The sequence below is a fragment of the Boleophthalmus pectinirostris genome, unplaced genomic scaffold (genome assembly GCF_026225935.1).
Source record: "Boleophthalmus pectinirostris isolate CB_2022bp ecotype Guang Dong unplaced genomic scaffold, ASM2622593v1 HiC_scaffold_19, whole genome shotgun sequence".
NCBI classification, from domain to species: domain Eukaryota; kingdom Metazoa; phylum Chordata; class Actinopteri; order Gobiiformes; family Gobiidae; genus Boleophthalmus; species Boleophthalmus pectinirostris.
In genome coordinates, this window is record NW_026571140.1 from 30,914,800 (window position 1) to 30,937,605 (window position 22,806).

At 38.7% G+C, this 22,806-nt stretch overlaps 1 protein-coding gene across 1 annotated transcript in view; it reads right to left on the reverse strand.

The window, feature by feature from the left end:
• Positions 1-22,806, reverse strand: part of dmxl2 (Dmx-like 2) — a 93,948-nt gene that overhangs the window by 11,863 nt on the left and 59,279 nt on the right. Inside the window, 14 exon segments of the mRNA XM_020939077.2 lie at positions 429-488; positions 1,050-1,167; positions 2,093-2,297; positions 2,634-2,719; positions 2,924-3,057; positions 4,633-4,817; positions 12,734-12,979; positions 17,545-17,675; positions 17,818-17,894; positions 18,758-18,949; positions 19,567-19,860; positions 20,557-20,739; positions 21,440-21,823; positions 22,343-22,542. Of these exon segments, the coding sequence (XP_020794736.2) occupies positions 429-488; positions 1,050-1,167; positions 2,093-2,297; positions 2,634-2,719; positions 2,924-3,057; positions 4,633-4,817; positions 12,734-12,979; positions 17,545-17,675; positions 17,818-17,894; positions 18,758-18,949; positions 19,567-19,860; positions 20,557-20,739; positions 21,440-21,823; positions 22,343-22,542 (2,495 nt within the window).

Sequence of the window (22,806 nt, forward strand, 5' to 3'; positions counted from 1 at the left end):
CGTGGGCAGTGTAAATTCCCAAAAAATGCATTGTGTTTCTATGTGAGAATTCTTTCTGGGCCCAAACTCCTGGGAGGTGCAGTACCTGGAGCGGCCACTAGTTGGTCTTTAGCCGAGAGGGGGAATGCCTTATCCAGCTTTTATTATAGATCCATAATTGTGTTACTATTTATGTCGCTGCAAAGTATCAATTCAAGGTCATATTTGTAATGACAAAATCTTCCCATTCAAACTGATACACTTTTATTTAATCTATTACTCTATTATATATTTTTTTAACAAGTTATCTTTATGTATTTATGCTGTTGTTTAAATCTTGATGTTAGGTAAAACAGCTAACACCTCTGACAATGAAAACCAATAGTAAATGGCTCCTCCAAACCTGGTTGTACAGCAGAAAGAGACAGATCGGGGCTAAATGATACTACCTTCTTGGGACTGCTAGCTCCAGCTATGCAGTTGGGTTTTACATGGTCCATATCTACAGACTACACACAGGCAACACAAATGACACAACACGGCACAAAACACATGCACAAACAGAGAAAAAATAAAAATGGGATGAAAGAAATGAAAAGCTTGGCAGGATCTTTGAAGTAATGATCAAATATTCACAAGCTAACTCTCGTGTGGCACAATTAGCATCGAGCTAATGCAGCAGGATAGACCGAGCGAGGATAATTCAATATGTCGCTCGTGTTTGAAGTCATTCGCTCTCCATTTCACAGTCCACAGACACATATCGTATTGTGGATTAGTGGCTAAAGTACAGTCTGGAGGATTATTATTATTATTATGTTATGATTACTGAATAACACTGTGTTCCAGACATCAAAGACGGACTGTGATCGGCTCTGCGTTAGATAAAAAATTCACTGCAGTCAAAACACGACCACACAACTGATAAAACACACTGCCATATACTGTATATGTATGTCTATAGAAGCTATTTTTGTAAAACTTTGCTATGGAGAGGTACAATTTTATTGAAAATTGAATATTTGATGTTCAAATCTTTAATATTCTGTTGCCATACATGGGGGACATACCTCACTCTGCTTCCTCTTTTTAGTGAAAATGTATCGGATCAAAGTTTCCTGAAGGACTTCTTGTTTGACCAAAAAGTGCCACAGACGCCGAGCCGGGAACGACTGGTGATTCTTTGTCCTGAAAAAAACAACAACAAAAAAAATATATATCTATTTATTTTTAAGTGTAGACAATGAAAGAGAGTAGTAATTATATACTGCAATCATCAAGTTAGGAAGGAAGAATATTATACAGAGTAAATCTGTGCTATTGAAAAAAGAGCAAGTAAACGTCTATTCTTAAATATGCTGAATTTGTGGTGAGGTTTATGAGTCTGAGGACAGTGGATATTAGCCTGATTCATCACTTCGTAGAAACCGTCTGACCTCGCAGCATTAGGATTCGTTCACTCAATGGTAGGTGGGTACTTTTTTATTTAACCAATCGCTGCTATTTGGTCATGATGTATGTAATGCACCACCAATAGGGTTAACTGGTATATTAAGCTTTTCCCAAATCCCGTAGGAAGAAGGGCAATAACGTCTTTCCCCTTGATAAAATTCACGGAACATTCTCTTTGTTCCTGCTTTAAATCCTCGATCTCGGGAATCATTACCAACACAGAATGTATGACTCTTCACTGATTGGCTGGTGCCCAAACTCCCACTTCTAGGGTTCTTGCAAACTGTCTAGTGTATTCTGATTCCTGATCTAGTCGCTGGAGAGAAATTAAATTGAGTGGAGGCACTAGGTGGCATCAGCCTAAGTGGATATTGTCACCACTCTAGAATATGTAGAATAATCTTCATAGCTTCATCTCTGGCTCACAAGCATGAAAGCATCACAAGTGCACCATAAAAAAAAAAGACCTGTGGTAAAACATGTGTTTAATGCCATACAGTGGTTATTCCAGGAAAAAACATATTTTAGACACATATAGAAACCTTCTGGATATTGCTGATATAATGACTACAGCATATATTATATATTATTCAGAGATTGCTCTCAGACAGAGAGAGTGACATCATCTCCTTCATGAAACAGCATATTTCTTTAGACTCACTTGAATGGCGTGTTGTCTGGCTCTAACATGGCTTTGTGTCTGAGGATGGCGGGCCCCCCTCCGGCGCTCAGGTCGGTGGGGTATGTGTTGATGTAATTCGGAGGAGGACCGTCAAACTTGTTCATCTGCTCCAAAAGATACTGCTCCCAGTTTTCCAGAGTCTTCAGCACAGCGTTACACAGAGGAGACGATACTGGCAAATCTACTGAAAGTCAAAAGTAATTAGGAAATTGGTCTTAGATAACAGAGGAAAAAAAGAAAAACATATATTGTAATATGTATTTATGCTGAGGTTTGAAAGTTTTTTTTTTCTTTCTAAAATTCATAAGATTTTAAATGATACAGGTATCTATTTTTGTAATTTCATCTATCCATAGGTTTTAGAGTGTTAAAAATATATCTTTTCAATGGCCCAAAGTATCTAAAATCCAAAAATCCAAATCCAACCCAAAAATGGCCTGCATTTCTTGCTTGGTTTATTTTTGTAAATTTACAACATAAACTCAGTCAAATAAATGTAATGTTTAAGATGAACTCAAACCTGTGGATTCGAGTCCAGCCAGAGGAAGGAAGTTCTTAACGTTATGATAGGCCAGTTTGATCATCACGAGACGGATCAGAGCCCAGCTGAGAACAAACAGGACAAAAAACTGAAATGCCATATTTTAAATATTATTTTTATTTGACCTTGACAGGAATGGTGACAGAAATATAACAGAGAAAGCACAAAAGAGTGAGAAGAGTGGAAGCAGGTCCACACAAGGCAAGTCTCTATGTTGTCCTGAGAATAGTTTTTAACACAAATGTACTGTATATACTGTAGGTCTGTACCTGTACGAGTTGGGGTCAAGGTGCTCTGTCATCTGAGTGTCGGACAGAAAAGCATCATCATCATCTTCATCATCTTCTGCCCCACTTTCATCAGAGTCGTACAGAGCGTTACTGTCAGAGAGCGGCAGGAACGGCTGAGGGAAGAGAGAGGTGGAGATTTAATGTTAAAATAAGTAAGTAACTAAACACAACTGGACATTAATTAAATATTGTAATGTCTTAAAATGATGACAAATATTACATAAACCTTTTGTGTACACATGCTGAGTAGATACACTTCAATTCTCAGAAAAGAAAATGCTCAAATGTGGCCTATTGCGGAGGCCATTAGTATTAGTAATATTCAGGGAGCTCAGCCAGGAACCAAAATAACAAGACAGTAAGACAAGCTCATACTGTCAGGATCCTCCTTGAGACTGTTTTCCCTGTTGTCTCTCCTCCCTCCCGAGCCGCGGCTTACCTGTTCTGGCAGCTGGCACATCTGAATCCACTCACTCTCATTACCTGCAGCAGAAGAAGCTGGTTTTACATCCACTCCTCGCTGGCTCATCGTTGATATTACTCCAGTTAATAGATGCTTTTGCTCCTCGAAACTAATTGACCTTTTCAGGCTTTTTGTTTTACACCACCAGTATTACATTTCATTTGTATTACATGTCCAGGTGCCTCTGTCTTGTTTTTGGAACCTGCCTGCCTCCTCCCTGCCTGCCTGATACTTACCTGCACCTCTGGACCCCCCAGCCTGATACTTAACCAGCTTACCTGATTGCCTACCTGGATAATTAGGCTATTTTTACACACCCGAGTATGTTGAGAAATGATTGTTTCCCTTCCTCTGTTTTCCAAAATAACATCGTGCACATAGCATTGTTTTACTTTACATCAACCCACATAAAAATCGAGCTCCATCATAACTGCGCCAAGCCTATCAGTCCCTATGTTAGCTCCAAACCTGTAGCATTATTTCATTACAGTTGTAATCATTAATCAAAAATACCTTGAAAAACATGCATTACTGTGTGGGCTCGCCTCTCCACAGATCTGTTAAAAAAGGGGCAAAATTGCTGACCTCTGTGCTCATTCATCTCTGGTCATGAATATGATGTATCAGCTGTGTGCGCAAATGCAAACACATGAAAAGTGTTTGCACCAGGAGAAATGCGACTGCTGCTCTGAATGCTCCATTATCATCATCAGAGCAAAAGGTGAACATTGGTCGCAATTTTGGCACGTCAGTTCCCTATAACTCAGTTTATCTCACTTTACACGCAAATGCGAAAAAGTAGTTTTCCAGAATCTCCACTCTAGCCGGAGTTTTTAGAAAGATTCATTTTCAGAGGCGAATTTGTCGTTTGTATGTAAAAGATGGGTACAAACAAAGGGAAATGTATCGTGTACATGTAAACGGGGCCAAAAACTACTTACCTGTTGTGTGCTGCTTTTTGGTCCTAAGTAAATGGCGACATATCTACATTATGTAAACCTGACTTATGGAGTTTAAAGATTGTGTTTCTGAGATCACCACAGAATAATTCAGACTGAGTCAGTACTGAATTGTATAGCTCAGCTGAATATACCTAAACAGCATAAGTCTGTCAAAGCAGCTCTGGATTTCTTGAAACGGGCTGTTTAAGTATCTCATTTTCTTGGTGAAAATTGAATTCACAACACTATAAATCACACTGCACAGTAAAAGTCTAATGCCCTACTTTTGCCACAAAGTAGTCCCACATGCTGAGCTCAGGGGGGATAAACTTCTCTCTGTAGGCCGGTCTCTCGGTGGGCACGGGAGGGGGCGTGGCCGGGGTCTCCTTCACCGGTCGTCCTGGCACCAGCATCCTCATATTGAACCTCCTCCGGTATCTGTCTGCGTCCTCTGCAGGTTGGGGGACTGCTGGAGAGACGGTAACAGCGTAATCAGATAGACATACTTTTTAAAGCATGTATAGGACTCAAGATGCTGGTTATTATAGATGCACAATCCTTAGTGTTATTTTGAGCTGGAATGGTGTTGGGAAAATGGGTCTTTAAAAGTGAAAGGCAACCAGAGAGCACACGCAAAGAGGGATCTGCAACAGAGCTGTTTTAAACCATAGACAGATGAAGTATTGGACTAACAAACTGTGGCGTCATTCACTTGCGGGGGAAACTTTAAGCAGTATTTTTTGAAAAGTTATAGTTTGTGTTAAACTTTGTAACTTTTCAGCATTTGCACTCACCAAAAGGAGTGGAAATGTACGGTTACATTGAACACATGGTACTGTCCAGTATCCATAATGTTCTTATGAGCAAGAGGTGTTAAAGCTCTTATGAACAACTTGCTTAAAGATGATACGGTTTGATGCAAGCAAGAATATTAGGGAAGAGGTGAGCTGGTTATTTCTGTTTTAATGAAAAATAAAAGTCTATATTTATTTAATATTACATCTAACTCTACATTTTAACTTGAATATGTTACAAGAAAACTATGTATGCATTTTGTTTAAAGTTTTACATAGGGATGCACCGATATGATACTAGTATTAGATATCAGCGTCAATATTTAACATTTTAGAGGATTGGATACAGCCTTTCAAGATAGTGGTTCAGCTGATATCCCTATAAACACGTGCAATAAGACGATAATAAGTTGTATTTTTACAGAGTTGTTTACTTAAGATGATAAATAAAGGTTACAAAACACATTTTTTTACCATACATGGTTTATTTTCAATCTCTGCCCTGGTAAACTTAAAGTCAAAGCATCGGCGAAACAGAAAAAGCTGGACCGGTGCATCCCTACTTTTACTAAATTTATTTTAAGTTATTACAATATGCAAATGTATTATGCATATTTTGGAAAATGAAATATAGATCGATTAGCAGCAGCCAATCAAATTCAAATATGCCTTACAATCTCTTATTACTAATTCAGCTACAAAAAAAGAGTTAAATGACTTGAAAACATGAATTAATCTGTAAAAAAGGACTACGGTATATACTATTTTTTTCTACAATACTTAATGTTTAATACTTCAAAATGGGTCAACCTTAAGGGCCTCAAAGACAGCCACTTGTTTCTCAGTCCACGGTTCATTGACTGTCTTTGATTATTATGTTTTGTCTTTATATTTTAACATTTATTCAGCAGGACACAGTTCAGATCAGTGACAGTCAGAGGAGACACATTTAAACACACATTCAGGCTGAGGACACAAGGCAATGAGCACAAACCTGCCCCATTATCCTGGGAGCCTATCTCTGCCACTGCGCCAGACAAAACAGCACACAACAGTTAGACAAACACAGGACGAGACGGGACAGAATCCAAATTTAAACAACAAAATAAACTAAGAAACATTCAACAATGACAGTTAATGTGTTTGGTGCTTGGTGTTGTTCAGTCTATTTCATAACACACTCTGAGTTAAAATGACCTGAATTCACTTGATTTGAGTAGTTTTGATTTAGTTTGTTGGTCTAGAATTTTTAATTTGTTTCCAAGTATTTACTGAAGATTGGTTTTCTTCTTCTTTTTCTATCAATTTATGTTTTCAAGCAATTTGTTGGAGAGTTACTTTGCGTATTAAAGCACTGCATTACATGATTTTCAAACAGTGAAAGGTGGAAGTAGTTATTTAAATCTGTTTCCTAGCTTTCAAAACCCTTTCGCGCATTGTTAGCAATTCCACAGGGATTCATTTTCGGGAGTGTGCACAGCTTCAGCTTGTATTTTCAGACCGAAGTGAAATTGGGGTGGATAGCCAAGGTCAGTCAATCCTAGTGCTGCTTACAGTTCTTACTTCTGGTGTAAGAGGCCAAAATATATCCCCTGTCTGGACTAGACCCGGGATTAAATGGGCATAAACTCAATTAAACCTCAGTAAGCCCTAAATGTACCTGGGGCTAGTCTGGGCACAGGGTTAATCTGGCCTGTTTACACTGGGTTTACAAAAATACTTGCAAACCATCTGCATTGGTCTGATTTTGTCAAAGTGTATACTCTATAGAGAAAACACAAAACTACTTTAATACTAAGCCCTGATGAAGACCAGTCATGATTGAAACATGTTGGCTTTGGACATCTAAATAAAGGCCTTTTAACTAATTTTCCTGGTACAATTTTTACTTTTTTGGAGTGCCTGGACTTCGTTGTGTCTTAAAGTTTTGATCGTTTTTCCAAGGGCACCCTCTACCTGCTCTTACTGATTACTGAAACCTGCAGTAAACAGCCACATTTTAGTTTTTTCACCACTTTAATAATGTTAATGTGTTCCAGATTAAATTTAATAATTCATTATAAAATAAATATTCAAACTAGATGGAAATGCCTTGAAACAGAAAAGTCCAAAAATGTAGACCAACTAACTAAATCTCTGCTCATCAAAACTACTCAAAACTATTAACACTCTACTAACCTACTGTATTTCAAGCTATTTTAATAACTATGATGTTATTTTTACAGTCTAGACAAACATGGGGTGATTTTAATGACTGTAAAACCCACAGAAGGAAGCCAGTGACAGCGGTTATAAACCCTGTTGCGAGCGTGCATAGATCCGGTTCTGATTAAATTAAATTCACCAGGCGCTGCCGCTGAAAAGGGCAGGGTTTAGCATTTGCCAAAGTGATTCCTCTCAATAGCATGACATTTAGCTTCCTGCTTTCTCCTCTCCAGTTTGTACAGGCTCTTGAGTCTTGGAGCGGCTATCTCAGACACGGCAGAGACACTGGGGTCTACACAGAGGCCTATCATCGCCCTCCATAAGTACAGTGTGAGAGGAGATAGCCGCGCACTAATGAAAATGGGCTCATAAGGTCAAGTTTAGTCATTTTACTGGAAATGTGTGGCTTGGAAGTGGCTATTTAATATTATTAGGGATGCACTGATAAGATACTGGTATCGGTTCTCATTTTGATCTCTTGTTACTTTGCAGCTGATGTCACAGCATATGCATGGTTTTTAAAGTAAAAAAGAGACTAATTGGGGCCGACTAATCCCAAACAAATGAATGCAAGCCTGGTTTTATGATGGAATGTTTGACTAAGACTGTGGTAGGTATTTCTCTTCATTAAATTTTCTTTGTCGGCCCACGTCTCATTACTGTTCATCTCTAATATAATAAAAAATAAAAGCAAAAATCCATAAATACACTGGACTAATGTTACTTAAAATATATAATTTAAAGGTGCAGTGTGCTACTTTTCTTGTGGTGGGTCCTAGGGATGTAACAATAAATGAAATATTGTGATATCGTATCATCAAAAGTCTCACAATAATACCTTGGGCTGTCACAATATATCGAATTACAAAATCTTTTACTTAAATGGATTGTTTAATAGTTCCAACAGCTAATAAACATCGGGAACTACATATCCCATGATTCCTTTCAACGCAGACAACATAAAGAAATATGTTTTTACTTGAATTCTTGGGATTATGATGTTAATAATTCACACCAAAATCTTGTCAGGGTATTTTAAAGGGTATATATTAGCCTCCAAAATATCGCAATAATTATCGTACTGTGAGATGCATATCGTGATAATATTGTACTGAGAGATTTGGATATCGTTACATTCCTTGTGGGTCCACTACCTGCTTGTCTCCATGGAGATGTTATTGCTTTGTCTGGTATGACATTAAACATATTCATGTATCTAGCATTTATTAATTACGGGTGTTTCTATTGCTCAAAAACACAATAAAACCTTCTGTGAATAGGGGCGACTCTCCACAGAGCTGAACTGTAATGTCGCGTAGTAACCTGATTATTTCCCTTGTGATAAATACTGTATGCCTAATCTGCACCATGGAACACAGACAAAGCAATAACATTTTCGTGGAGACAACCGGGTGACAGTAGCCAGGCTGGTGCCACCTAGTGCCTCTGCTCAATTTCATTTCTCTTCAGTGACTAGGTCAGGAATCGAAATAAACTACATGGTTTGCAAGAACCCCAGAAGTGTGAGTTGGGGCACCAGCCAATCAGCAAAGAGCCATACATTCTGCATTGTCAACGATTCCCAAGAACGAGGATTTAAAGCCAGAACAAAGAGAATGTTTGGTGAATTTTATCAAGGGGAAAGACGTTATTACCCTTCTTCTTACAGGATTTGGGAAAGGTTAATTTACCAATTAGCCCTGTTAGTGGTGCATTACATATATCACGACCAAATAGCAACGATTGGTTAAATTAAAAAAGTATCTGCCTACCGTCGAGTGAATGAATCCTAATGCTGCGAGGTCAGACGGTTTCTACAAAGTGAAACTGGCTGATGAATCATTATCAGCTTAAGGTGATGGACCCTCCACAAGAAATGTTATGCAGTGCACCTTTAAATTACTTTTTGAGCTATTCAAAAGTACAACAGATGAGTTTACCAGAATAAACAGGGTCAAATAAAGATCAAACATGTTTCTTGGATATTAGAGGAAACTTCACAGATTAGACATGGATCTACAGTGAGTACAGTTACTTGTGTCTAACTTTCACATTACAGCTACTGCACAGAGCACATTGGGTTACTCAGGTCTACAGAGGGTGGTCCCGTTGTACCTGTCTGACTGCCTGACTCAGAGCTAGTGTCGGGGTCTCCCTCCTCGGGACCCTCCATGATGGGAGCAGCTGTGTGATGCATGAGGACACAGACATGAACATAAAGGACATCACAACACCACATGCAGAAAAACACGCTCACACAAAACAAAGTATGATGTTTAAAAACACTGTCAGGAAATAACCAGGGTTCCTGTATTAGTTTGGTCCAATTTAAAGTTTGTAAAATACCAGAATATCCCAGAATATCATCTACAATAAACCTCTCTCATCATAGAAATTAGTGTTGCCATGATACAAAAATGTCAAACTCAATTCGAGCACAATTATAACAGAAACACTTTTATAGAATGTAATTGTCAACGACAAATAAAAGTGGCTTCTTCTTTAATATCATCTCAAGTAAAAATTAAAAAAGGTCAGAAAAGATCCTTTAAACTAAATTTCAGTACTTGCTCTAATTAGTATTTAGTTACATGGGTTTGTCTAAAAAGTGAAGGTCGGCGTTGTCTTTCTGGCAGCTGTAAACGTAAAACTGTATGGGGGAAAATTGCACATTGTAATTATTATTAATGTATTTGTCCACTGTAGTGTAAAAAGTAAATTGCACAAATAAACTAAACTTAAGATTATACTTGTGCCTTGTCCTTGAGCAAGACACTTCTACACACTTCTACACTTTGTTCTGTATTATTAACACCTCAAATGGGAGAAGCCACAGTAACACTTTATAATAAGGCATAAAAATCAAGTGTAAATGTTTGTTAACCATTAACTAACCATTTACTAAAAATTACCCATTAACAAGTGAAGAGTTTATTTGCAAAAACAGATAAGTGTGATCTAAATAACATTCCATCCCTCCTTGATAAAATCCACCATACATTATTGCCCTTGATAATATCTGTACAACAAAAAGAGAAATACTTTTTGCCAAGTTTTCAAAACAGAGATATCCGTTTTTGCAACTGAACTCTTCAAGTGTTTAATAATAATTTACAAATGTGGATCAAAACATGTTTAATTGGAAATGTTATGGAAATTTATTAAATTGAATAAACAATTTACAAACGTTTATTAATCATTAACTACTCCATCCATCCATTCTCTACTGCTTATCTGGGGCCGGGTCACGGGGGCAGCAGTCTAAGCAGGGACTCCCAGACTTCCTTCACCCTGGACATGTCCGCCAACTCCTCTGGGGGGACCCCAAGGTGTTCCCAGGCCAGCTGAGAAACATAGTCCCTCCAGCGTGTCCTGGGTCTTCCCTGGGGTCTCCTTCTGGTGGGACATGCCCGTCATTAACTACTCATGTACTACTAATAAAAATGTTTAGTAAATGATTAATGTTTAATGGTTAATAAATGTTACAAATGATTTGAAGGTATGCCTTATGATAAAGTGCTACCAAAGCCACAACAAGAAAATAATGCACTTAAAGACTCACAGGAACCCTGATAGTGCTGTTAATCCACATTTTAGTTCATGATTTGCATTCAGCGGCTCCAAAGAGTCAAAGGATCAGACCAGGCATCCGCATCACTGCAATCCTGTACAAATACCATGCACAACCTGCAAACCAGCACTGCAATCCACCAGCTTCGTTACTCACTGCTGGCTCTAGGTGGCGCCACAGAGCTGGCCCCCTCGACCCTCAAAACGGGAGGGGGAGGTCTTTTGGGGCGCTCAGAGGGGGAGGGAGGGGGGATAGGGTGAGGCGGGGTGACGCTGGGTGCATTCTCTTGTTTCTCCTCTGTCTCAAACTCTGCCGACACTGGGAGACAGGGCAGAGGGCACACTCACACAAAACACTGGACAGGACAATGCTACCGGCTAAAGATGCCCCGGAAGAGGAGGAAGAGGAGGAGGAGAGGAGGACACAAAGGGTGAAATACAGGAGCTGCTAAAGAGAAGAGAGGTGATGGCGATCTATAGGAGACAGAAGGCACTATAGAGGTTCTGTCTATTACAAGGACAGAGAAAGTCTTACCTATTTACTCAATATTATATTACACATAACATTATACAGTATTATGTGTAAGTCGAACAGGCAGGATGAGGCAGAGTTTTACACGAAAAAATGCATAGTTTACATCTCACCGTTATAAAATTGCAACCCGCTTGCCTAGTTTTCGGTAAACTAGCAAACAAGCCAATGAAACCTTGTTCTAAAAGTATACGGCTTTCTCTGTGTCAAAATGTAATACAGTTTGATAGAGAATTTGTCATTTTAGTTCATCATTTGTACTGGAAATGGTGGGCTATTCTGCGTTAATCACATCATTTTTTATAGTAAATTTCAAAAAGGGAAAGCCACAAATGTGTGTAACCTGTTATTTCCTTCATGCTGTCCTCCCTGAGCAAAGGATCATGGTATATGTAGTTTCCTCTGTTATTTTAAGATGCTGTTGGAATCAGACATTGAATTTAAGATAAGAGACTTGCAATTGTAGATATGTAACAATAACCAAAAGATCATGATATCGTATTGTCAAAGTTCTTACAATAATATCGTGAACCATCACAATATATCGAATTACAAGTCTCTTTGCTTAAATTAAGAGTTATGGTGCAGCAATAGAAAAAAGACAGAGGGAACTACATAGACCATTATCCCTTGCTCCATTTCAGTGCAGACTACAAGAAGAAATAACAGTTCTAAGCACTCCTTAGTCTTAGTCCTTTGGATTAAATCTTGTCAAGGCATTTTAAGAGGAAAAAGTAGAATATTTACAGTTTTGTTAGCTTCCACAAAATATCGCAATAAATATCGTACTGAGAGATTTGGATATTGTTACATCCCTAATCGTGAGCCTTTCCACCATATCATGAGCTTTCCATCGATATCGCAATAAATATCGTCCCGTGAGGTTCATACCGTGACGATATCGTATCGTGAAACTTAGATATCGTTACACCCTTACTGTATTGTGACTGCCTAGGATCTTAATGTCAGATTTTTTACATTAATATTTCGGTTATTGCTACATTTCTATGAACTGTAGAGGCCTTAAGAGAATGTTTTGATGTCATCTTCTTAAACATACTTGCAGTAGATTAAAATGGCTGTTGTACCATGACCCAGCTCTTTTGGGACTTGCCTCATCCTGCCTCTTCACTTCCCCAGCCCCCTCCTTTATCTGTGTCTATTATACAAAAGACTGCACATAAAGACTATCACAAAGGCTTGAAAAGACTGTATAAAACTCTATAGACACACAGGACTACGAGCACACAAAAGGACAAATCAAATAATAATAACAGCTTATACCTGGTGGAGCTTCGGGCCTCTTTGGTTTGATGATGACTTTAGCCCCGCCCCCGAACACGGCGGCCCACATGCGGTTGTTGAGGGGGTGGGCTCCGAGGCGGAACAGTTCGTTACAGTTGTGAGTGCCCAGACCGTGGATGAGAAGAGCCAGATACACGGCCACCACCGCCTCGCACAGAAGAACGTTGAGACGAGGCTGGTCCTCCTCTCGCGCCGACGTGAGCAGGGAGATGAGTGAAGACACACCTGTACAGAAAGCACAGAACTGTTACATGAGCTGCTATTAAAGGCCAAATATTAAACCGTTTTTTGATTGATGTTATAATACTGTGTCCTCATCACAAACTGTCTATGTAGCATTTGTTCTTTTGAATTTTAATTAAGAACGAAAAACAATAAAATGGGAAAACAAATTGCTATTTTATTATTCCATTTTAGTATGAAACCAAAAAAAAAAAACATAAATAAAAAAATAAATGATTTCAATCTCCAAGTTTCCAATGTTTAATTTAAAGTTTATTTCAAATAACACCAATCAACAAACAGTCTCTGTGCTTATTTTAATTTTGATATTTTATTCTCTCTGGTTTCTGCTGCAGTGTCAACCATGGATCTATAATAAAAACATTTTTTTTATCATAGATCTATGGTGTCAAATGAACTAAGTTCATCGCCTCGCTGCTATCTGTTTCTCGTCATGGAGTTCAACAATTACTTTCGAGGACATGAACATAAACGTGTCGCTATAAAAGAAGAGGACATGTTTGTCCACAAAATTGCAAGCATTTTTCAGGAAAGTCCTTCTAACAGCATAACTTCAAATAAACCAGAGAGATTAAAATATCCAAATTAAAAGAAGCACCGAGACTATTTTTTGATTGGTGTTATTTGAAATAAACTTCAGATTAAATATTGGAAATAGAGGTCGAAATCTTTTATTTATTTATTTATTTATTTATTTTTAATAACATAGATCACGGTTTAATAGAGTTTGAAATATTTTTTTTTTTTTTTTGGCACTAAAGCAGAATAATGAAATAAACTGTTTTCCCATTTTATTGTTTTTCGTCCTTAATTGAAATTCAAAAAAACAGTACACGGACCACAAACATACCTGAAGTTGCATTTTGTTTCATTCACACATGTTTAACACACAATTCCTGCATATTCAGGCTGAGTTCTCTCAAACAGAAAACATTCATTGTTTCATGTCATGTGGTAATACAGGAAGTGCTCCACATTGTTTTTAAACTTCATACACCTTTACTAGAATCATTTGCATAATTTCAACTGTGAAAATTCCAATCTCTACTAAACAAAATGTAAAAGATAGCAAGGATTTTGAGTTTTGGAGTTTTTGAGTGTTAAACAGAATAAATGTGAATGAAACAAAACACAACTCCATGTATGTTTTTTGATGAGGTAACAAGATTCTAACATGGCTTAAAGCTCACAAGTGCCAATTTTGTGTAATGTACGACCTTTAAAGGTGCACTGTGTAACTTTTCTGGTGGACAGAAGTGAACATGCTGCCTGCCTGTCTCCGTGGAGATGTTATTGCTTTGCTTACATTGTCAAAAGTATCAAAAATCATACACCATGTAACTAAACAGTATTCCAGCAGAGGAAGTCCATAGACGGTTGAGGACAAATGCGTGTGGAGAGGAGAGCATAATGATTGTGTTGTTTGGTTTGTTTCCCAGAGGCTCTTAGTCTCCTTTTATAGCTCACCATCTGCCCCTGTGAAAAGACCCAGGCTGACTGCTTCTCTATCCACCCTCTCGCCTCCCTCTCTCCTCTCTCTGTCCACCATCTCTCTTCACCCTCTCTCCCTCTCTCTACCCATTCTCTCTAGCCTCTCTCCTCTCGAAGGTTCTTAACTCACTCTTCTCTCCTCCCTCTCTCCTCTCTCTGTCCACCATCTCTCTTCACCCTCTCTCCCTCTCTCTACCCATTCTCTCTAGCCTCTCTCCTCTCGAAGGTTCTTAACTCACTCTCTCTCCTCCCTCTCTCCTTCTTCTCCTGTCTCTACCCTCTGTCCTCTCTTCTCTCTCTTCACCCTCTCTCCTCTCTCTTTTACTCTCTCCTCCCTCTCGTTCCTCTCTCTCTCCACCCTCTGTGTCTCTCTCCTCTCTCTCCGTCCACCCTCCCCCATCTCGCTCCACCTCTCTCTACTCCCTCTCTCCTCCCTTTCCTCTCTCTCCACCCCCTCTCCTCTCTCTCTCACCACCCCACTCCCGCTCCTCTTTCACTCACTCTCTCCTCCCTCTCCTTCCTCTCTCTTTTAACCCTTTTTCCTCTCTTCTCTCTCTCCACCCTCTCTGTCTCTTTCCTCTCTCTCCTGCTCCTGTCTTTCTCTCCATCCACTCTCCCCACCCTCTCTCTACTCCCTCACTCTCCCCCCTTTCCTCTATCTCTACCCTCTCTCCTCTCTCTCACCCCTCACTCTCTCTCCTCTTCCACTCACTCTCTCCTCCCTCTCCTCTCACTCCTTCCTCTCTCCCTCCACGTTCTTTCCTCTTTTCGCTCTCCTCTCTCATCCACCTCATCTCGCTTCATCCTCTCTCTCTCTACCCTGCCTCCACCCTTTCTCCTCTCCTCTATCTCATCCCTCTCTTCTTTCCCTCCACCCCCTCTCTCCTTTCTCTCTCCACCCTCTTTCCTCAATTCATCTTCTCTCCTCTCTCTCCATCCACCCTGCTTCCACCCTTTCTCCTCCCTCTTTCTCTCTCTCCACCCCCTCTGTCTGTCTCCTCTCTCTCTTCATCCACCCTCACTCCCTCCTGTCTCACTCTCTCCTCCCTCTCTCCTCTCCTCTTTCTGTCACCTCTCTTGTTTCTATCAGGGATTTAAAGCTCTCACACATGGCATTTTTGCACTTCCTTTTCCTGCAATTAGAATTATGCAACACTGGATTTTACAGGACAGAGGATTCACTGTAGCTCTCAGGATTTGATTCGATGTCTGGCCCCGTTTCAGACATGACGGAGGTGTAAAAAAATATTGCTTTCAACACATTCCAAGAAAAACAAAAGCTCTAGTGATATTTCCAAGTGTGATAGTAGTGAGATAAAAGGTGAAAAATGTAATTCAGGCATTATGATGGATTCCTACAGCTCTGTTCCAAGAGCTTCCAAGATTTAGTGTTTTAAAAAGGACAGAATAATTTTAAGCAACACTACATTTCTATAAATAAAGCACTGTTCTAATTGTTGTAAAATAAAACACTATTGGTTAACATTATTTTGTGTCACTGAGGCAGTTTCACAATGCATGTAGTCACAAACAAACAATAATAACGTAAAATATCCTGCATTAAAATGTATTACTGTATTACATTGTATTATCTTTAACATAAATTAATCATGCCCATCTTTTCACAGACTTTTTAAGTTGACAAAAAGTCTCAATTTGAGTTTGACAGTCCGCAAACATTGAGGGTTTCGGAGTCGATTTATACAGTGTATTACAACATTTTTGTTTTTTAAAAGGTACAGTATTGGGCCGGGTATCGTTAAGAACACCTCGATAGGTCACGATAAGATACATATCTCGATACAGTGCACTTTCAGTTTGATACGATATATTTCAAATTGATTCGATACAGTTCAATAAAAAATAAAGGCTAAAATCATGGCTGTGATACTAAAAAAAACACTTCTTGTGCAAAGTTCATATGAAACACACCCATTTTTAATCATCAAAACAGTGAAAATGTCAAATGTGTTGCTGTTGTTCTACTAAACAAGCAACAAAATTGTAGTATTGTAACAAAATAACTGAGTAAAATATACCAAAAAAATACTCTTGCCGATTTATCGATACAGCAGTCCTGTATCATCACATTAAATGATACGATATGTTGATATTTTTATATTTCTGTGCACCCCTATACAGTATGTAACTTATGTACTTATGTAACTTATGGAAATAGAAAGTTAACTCCATACTTCAGTACATTCTCCACAGAGACAGATACGTTTTATGCCATACTGTGGAATATTACAGCCAAAGGAATAACATTTCCATAAAATAAGAACCTTCTAAATGTATCTGGGGTATGAATAATTGAATAATTTAGTGCTTAACTGTATTAAAGAGCAGACATATTGTGCTTGAGCCTGCTATATAGTTATAATCTACGACACCTACGACACCCGTGGATCATTATGTTATAATATTAACTAACTAAATCAAGTAATAAGCTGTGGGTGTATGCTAGTGACTGTAGTGCAGAGTTTGATAGGCAATATGACATCTTGAAAATAAGTGTTTAAAGATTACTGGAACACGCACAGATCATTCCAATTACAACATCGACGGGGTAAATGAGAAGGGACAGCAACTATAAAATGCCTCCTACAGCCTCGCCTAGTGAGAGATACAGGACTACATTCATACCATACTCCACACAACTGTACAAAAACTCGCCCTTATGTAAAGATAATACTCCCTACAACTGTACAACATCTCACCCTTATGTAACAGACAACCCACTGTCCTGTCAATCATCGTATCATCTTTGCACTGTCTTCCTAACGATCTCTTGTATATAGCTGAGATATTTTTATATTCTGAGTTATTCTTACTTCTATTTTTTACTTGCACATATACATTTCTATAATTATGCCTTATTTGACATCAGTCTCTTGCTATTTTTTGCTACTTATTTTGAATTTATGTGTGAGCTACTGTGTCCAAGTAAATTCCCTTGTGGATCAGTAAACTCTGTCTAAGTCTAGTCTAGGTTTAAAAGCTCTGAAAAGTCGATGCACAGTAGGTTTGCTTTAACTGTAGCGTAGTCTTGTTACCTGGCCACTGTGCAGGAGCAGAGTTGGGCGTGATATGTTCCTCTATACTCTCTGTGCGGAGCCTCTTCCTCTCACTCAGCAGCAGACCCTGGTACACCATCCCCGTGAACTGATTGGTCTCCGTCTGGCTGCTTTGAAACCAAACACAAACAAAGCCTGAGTCACTGCCCTTTGTTTTAATATTGCAGTACAGTGCAGAGGCCAGGGCTGGAAAAAAGGACTGAGAGAGAAGCAGATATGATCAAATGAATAAACGATGGAGGGGGAGATTACCTGTAACTGTGGCTGTCGCACAAGGCCTGATAGACGCAGGCAGACAAGGAGGCGGCTAATGTGTGCAGGGCAGAAACCTAAACAACAAGATATATTTTACAAACATTATTAAAAAGTACATATTAATGTTTATATAATATTTTCTTCATACCAGGGCCTGTCAATATCAAACTTACAGCTTTTAAATTAACTCCAATATTAAAAGAAGGCAAGAGTGGACAGTATGCCAAAAATATTCATAGCACGATTTTCTTAGAGCCCAGATCACATACATTTTAAGAGGTAAATATAAAGCCATCTGTTTCTCCATTCTTGTAAATGAGTAATTTTAGTTTGTCCCCCCCAGAGCATACCGTAAAAGCAGCACTTTTTGATAAATTAAGACTGCTGTGCACTGTTTGCTTCTAATAGCAAAAGTATTTTATCTTTTTCGCAGACCAGGTTTCACTTCTACTATACTCTACTCTACTACTACTACTCTATGAAAAAACTGTTCTAAAACCACGCATGTGTTCAAAAATAATACATGTGAAGATTAACAATGTGTCATACAGTTTGTGAGAGTCAGAAAATAGTTAAATCCATTTAAATACATACTCCCTCTTTTCGAAGTTTGAGAATCGGGTACCTCAGCTTAAGCATCTGATTTGATACTTAAATATTAGCACTAACTAGGACTGAACACTTTTGTGGGGAAAAATGAATTGTAATTTTTCTGAAAAGCATTGTGATAAGATTATCAATTTATGCTTTAATATCAGGACTCTGTTGAAAGTTGTCCTGTCCAGGAGAACAGACAAAAAGACTGAAACAGACCTATGAACTTACAAGATGCACAGAATACAAAAATCCGAACAACAGGGTTTGCCATTTTTATGTAAAATATGACAGGATATTTGGTTGTTTTTGGAGAAAATGATGGTAGTTAAAAAGCACTGACCTGGTCCTCTAAGACGTTGGGGTGTGGGGGCGTTTTCATGTGTGTGACAGTGTGCAGGATGTCGTGGATGTGGTTGCTCAAATGGAGGACGGGGTTGGCGATGACTGTTTTTGTGGGAGCGATGCAGGCGGAGAGCAGGGGCAGCGTGGTGGGCAGAGGAAGAGGAGACTGGAGCTGCTTCACCGTCGTCTCCTACAACAAAGAGAGATGTTTTTTGCTGTGACACTAACAAATTGAGACAGATTTAAACCACAAAAACTATTCTAAATGTACAGTATTGTATCTGTAATGAGTCAGAAGAACCAAAAAAATGTCTCAGTTGTACAAAAATGATTGATCCCGCTGTCATATACTGATCAATAATTCGATATAGCAGTTATTGTAACTTCACAGGAGTCAACCTACCTACCAACCTTAAATCTTAATGTTCTCAGCAAACTAGCCAAGAAGAGGGCTGCAGCTAAAGACATTGCACAGTGACATTTTTAAAATACTTTTTTGTGAATTAGTGTCTTCAAGCATATCTTCCACTATGAATATATCTGAAAGTGGGGAGTCTGCAATTTTACAGGAGAACTTTACAGTAACTCTACAACTCTGGATTAAAACTACTCTATTTTGCAATGTAAAGTGTTTTTAGTAAAATAAAATAAAAATAGAAACATGGAAAAGATTCTAGTGACCAAATTGTATACAAAACTTACTGGTAAAGGTCAGTTTACTATACTGCATGGCTACATCTCAAAACCTGCTTATCAGCTGCATGTAAGCCTATACTTGATGTCATGTTCTCTGTACAGTTTTAGTACCTGCTGGCTCTCCTGCAGCAGGAAGAGGAGCTCCATGCGCACTGACGTGACTCCTCCCCCTTTGGCCCCGTGCAGACTGCAGTAGGATAGGAACACTCGGAGCAGAGCCTGGTTCTTCCTCAGCCAGGCCTTTCTTCTCTCAGAGTGCTGTTGCTTCGCCTGCAGACGCCTCCGCTCCATTTGGTGGCGTTCATAAGCTCCTGCGTCCGAGCGCTCAAACACGTCATCTGAGATGTCGATGGACCCAGTGCGCTCTCCCCAGCGCTCAGACTCCTCCTCATCTTTACCCTCCACCTGTGGGAGATATGGCTTCATCAAAGTCTAATAAGGCAAAATATGCAGACTACGCAGCATGGTTTCTGATAAATAATGTGGAAAAAATACACTTACAGCAAGCAGTTGTGCACATAACTAAACCTTATTTAGCTGTAATAAAGTATGAACGAAGACTTGATTCGTAATTAACAAATAGTTTATTAAGAAATATCCTTGCTAACTACTTTAAGCCACATTATGTAACTTTTAATCAAATCTAAATCAAAAACAAGTTATTTTCATTTCGGTTGTGTTAACCCTAAGACTGAAAAACATATGTCCTTACTCTGAGCAGGCTTGCATCTCCACAAACCTAACTCTTATTTGGCCTGAAAGTGGGACCCTGTTACTTGTTACCATGGAAATGTTTTCCCTCTGGCTCAAATATTTTTCCACAGTGTGGCATAAAACCTCTTTATCTACCTGAAGAATGTTGCAGTTTGAATCAATGTTAATAAACTAATTGTCCATTATGAATTATGTCTTTCTTCAAGTTTTATTGAGAAGAGAAAAGGGAAATATGACTTAAACCAAGTCAATATTCATTTTCCTAGTTAGATTTATTTATTTTTTCTTAAATCAACCAGTGAAGTTTTACATAACTGTAGCAAAATCAACTTAGAATAATTTTTGTGCAGTGTGTATAGCTCTATTAAACTTTATTAAACTGTGCACCTTGTAGTTACAGATGGTGTGCATGGCGGCGATCTCCTTCTCGAGCCAGTGGTAGAGCTGGAACCTGAGCTTCCCTCCGTCCACCTCGAACCCTGTGGCCAGAGTTCTCAGCTCCGTCATCAGGATCTTCAGACAGGCCCTAAACTTCAGCTGCTCTGCGATCACGTCCACCTCAGACTCTCCCTGAAAAAGATCATTATAACATTTACGAAACCTCTACCAACGGAAATGAGAAATATTGTTAGTGTTTTGCATCACGAATATAAACAGGGCTATTATGTATAGGCCTGTCACAATGATTGCTATATTGACTTCAGTGCATGACAGACGGGACAATGGTATTTGGGGATCAATGTTTATCATGGGAATTTTTTCTCTGCTATAATTTGATTTGAGCTGTAGAGTGTAGAACAACTACCAACTATGAGTCATTAAGTGTTTCATTTATTTATTACAGCTCATGTTCATTAACAATAGTGTATATACAGAATATGTACATGGGAGATAATTACATTCAACATTATGTAATATTAAGTGTGTATTCACCATTTAGTTTGAACTCATGTTTTATTTTGATGCAGACTTGGTTTGGTTCTTTCCTGGTCCTGGTTTAGTCCTGGTTTAGTTCATGTTCAGTCCTAATTTTGTTGTTGTGTATACTCAAGTGTATGTGACATTGTAAACAATTATTTATTGGAAATTAAAAAGATATTTATGTAGTATTTCACACTTACAACTATCTAAAAGAGACCATGTTTATTTCAGTATAATATATGTTGACATCTATTGAGGCTAAATTTGAGAACAGACTTGGATATTGTAAGAAACAATCTAGCATTATCTAAAATGAATGTAAATGTAAATGTAAATTTGTAAAACAAACCTGTGAGTCCTCCCTCTGCAGTTTTGGACCACTATTAGAAGTCTTATTTTCCTCTGGTTTCTTCATTGCCAGACCTCCATCATCCTCATCATCATCATCATCCTCTTCGTTCTTGTCATCCCCCCAGTCCAGCTGCAGCTCGTCCTCTGCTTTGACCACAGGTTGGCTCCAGTCCATCGTGGCGGCGCTGTCGACCCCTCCCCAGGCAGGAGCAGCTGGAGCAGCCCAGTCCAGGCCTGCTCCGGAGGTCCCATTCTCCAGGGGCTGGCTGGAGTTCAGAGTGACCTTTGAGGAGGATTTGCTCAGAGGAGATGAACCTGATTTCTTCACAGTGACTTTGGGGATTTTAGAGAGGACTTCAAGGGCCAGAACAGGACAGCCCACCTAAGACGATCAATCAGAATACATTGATAATTATTGCATCTTTATTATATAATATTTTTGAAAACTTTGTACAAAATATGCATTAATAATAATAAAGCATAACAAATTGTCTATCCAATAATAAGATATGGCTGCAAACAAATGTGTAACAATTGTTGATGCACATCTACATTAGTATAATTACATTATTCCATATAATCACTACTAAGTACTGATAATATTTAATAAATGGAGCAACAGGCCTCTCTACAGTGGCCTAATCACGGTTGCTGCTTGGTGAAAAGGCCATTATTGCATATTTTTCACCTTGAAATTATAATAAAAAGATTTTAAATAATCTCTGAGTTTAAAAAAAATAGTTGTTAATAATAATAAGAAGAAGAAATTGAAGAAGAAGAAGAACAAAAAAGTACAATAAAACAAAACTAAATAAAATAAAACACATTTGATTAGTTGTAAGAATGTCTTAATGTTTTGCTTGGTTTATTGTTCCCTACAGAACATAGACAATAGCTCTACCTTAAAGTGTGCGTTGGCCGTGGTGAAGAACAGTTTGCGTTCGATGAGGTTGATCTCGTCCGCGGTGTTTTTCTCGGCTGTGAGGCTCACGGTGGTCTGACCTGAGCCTTCTGCAAAGTGACGTCGGATTATCAGAGGGTGAGTCCGCAGGTAGTTGTAGAAACTGAACACCACCGGGTTACAGGACTTCACCATGGCATCTGAATGAGACAAAGGGAAAAAAGACGCACGGAAGTTCTTACATTAGAGCACAAAATGTCTTTATAGGTACTACAATCCTGGTCCAGTGGTTACCGTGGGGAGGATAAAGCAGTTCAAAGAAGGTTAAAACAGTTAAAAAGAAAATTGTGAAAACATTTCACCCTCACACCAGTGACGAGTGTTACCAACTTTTGAAAAACAATCAAGATATGATGTAGGATGACTCAAATTTGAATGTTTTTAATGTAGAAGCAATAATGTAA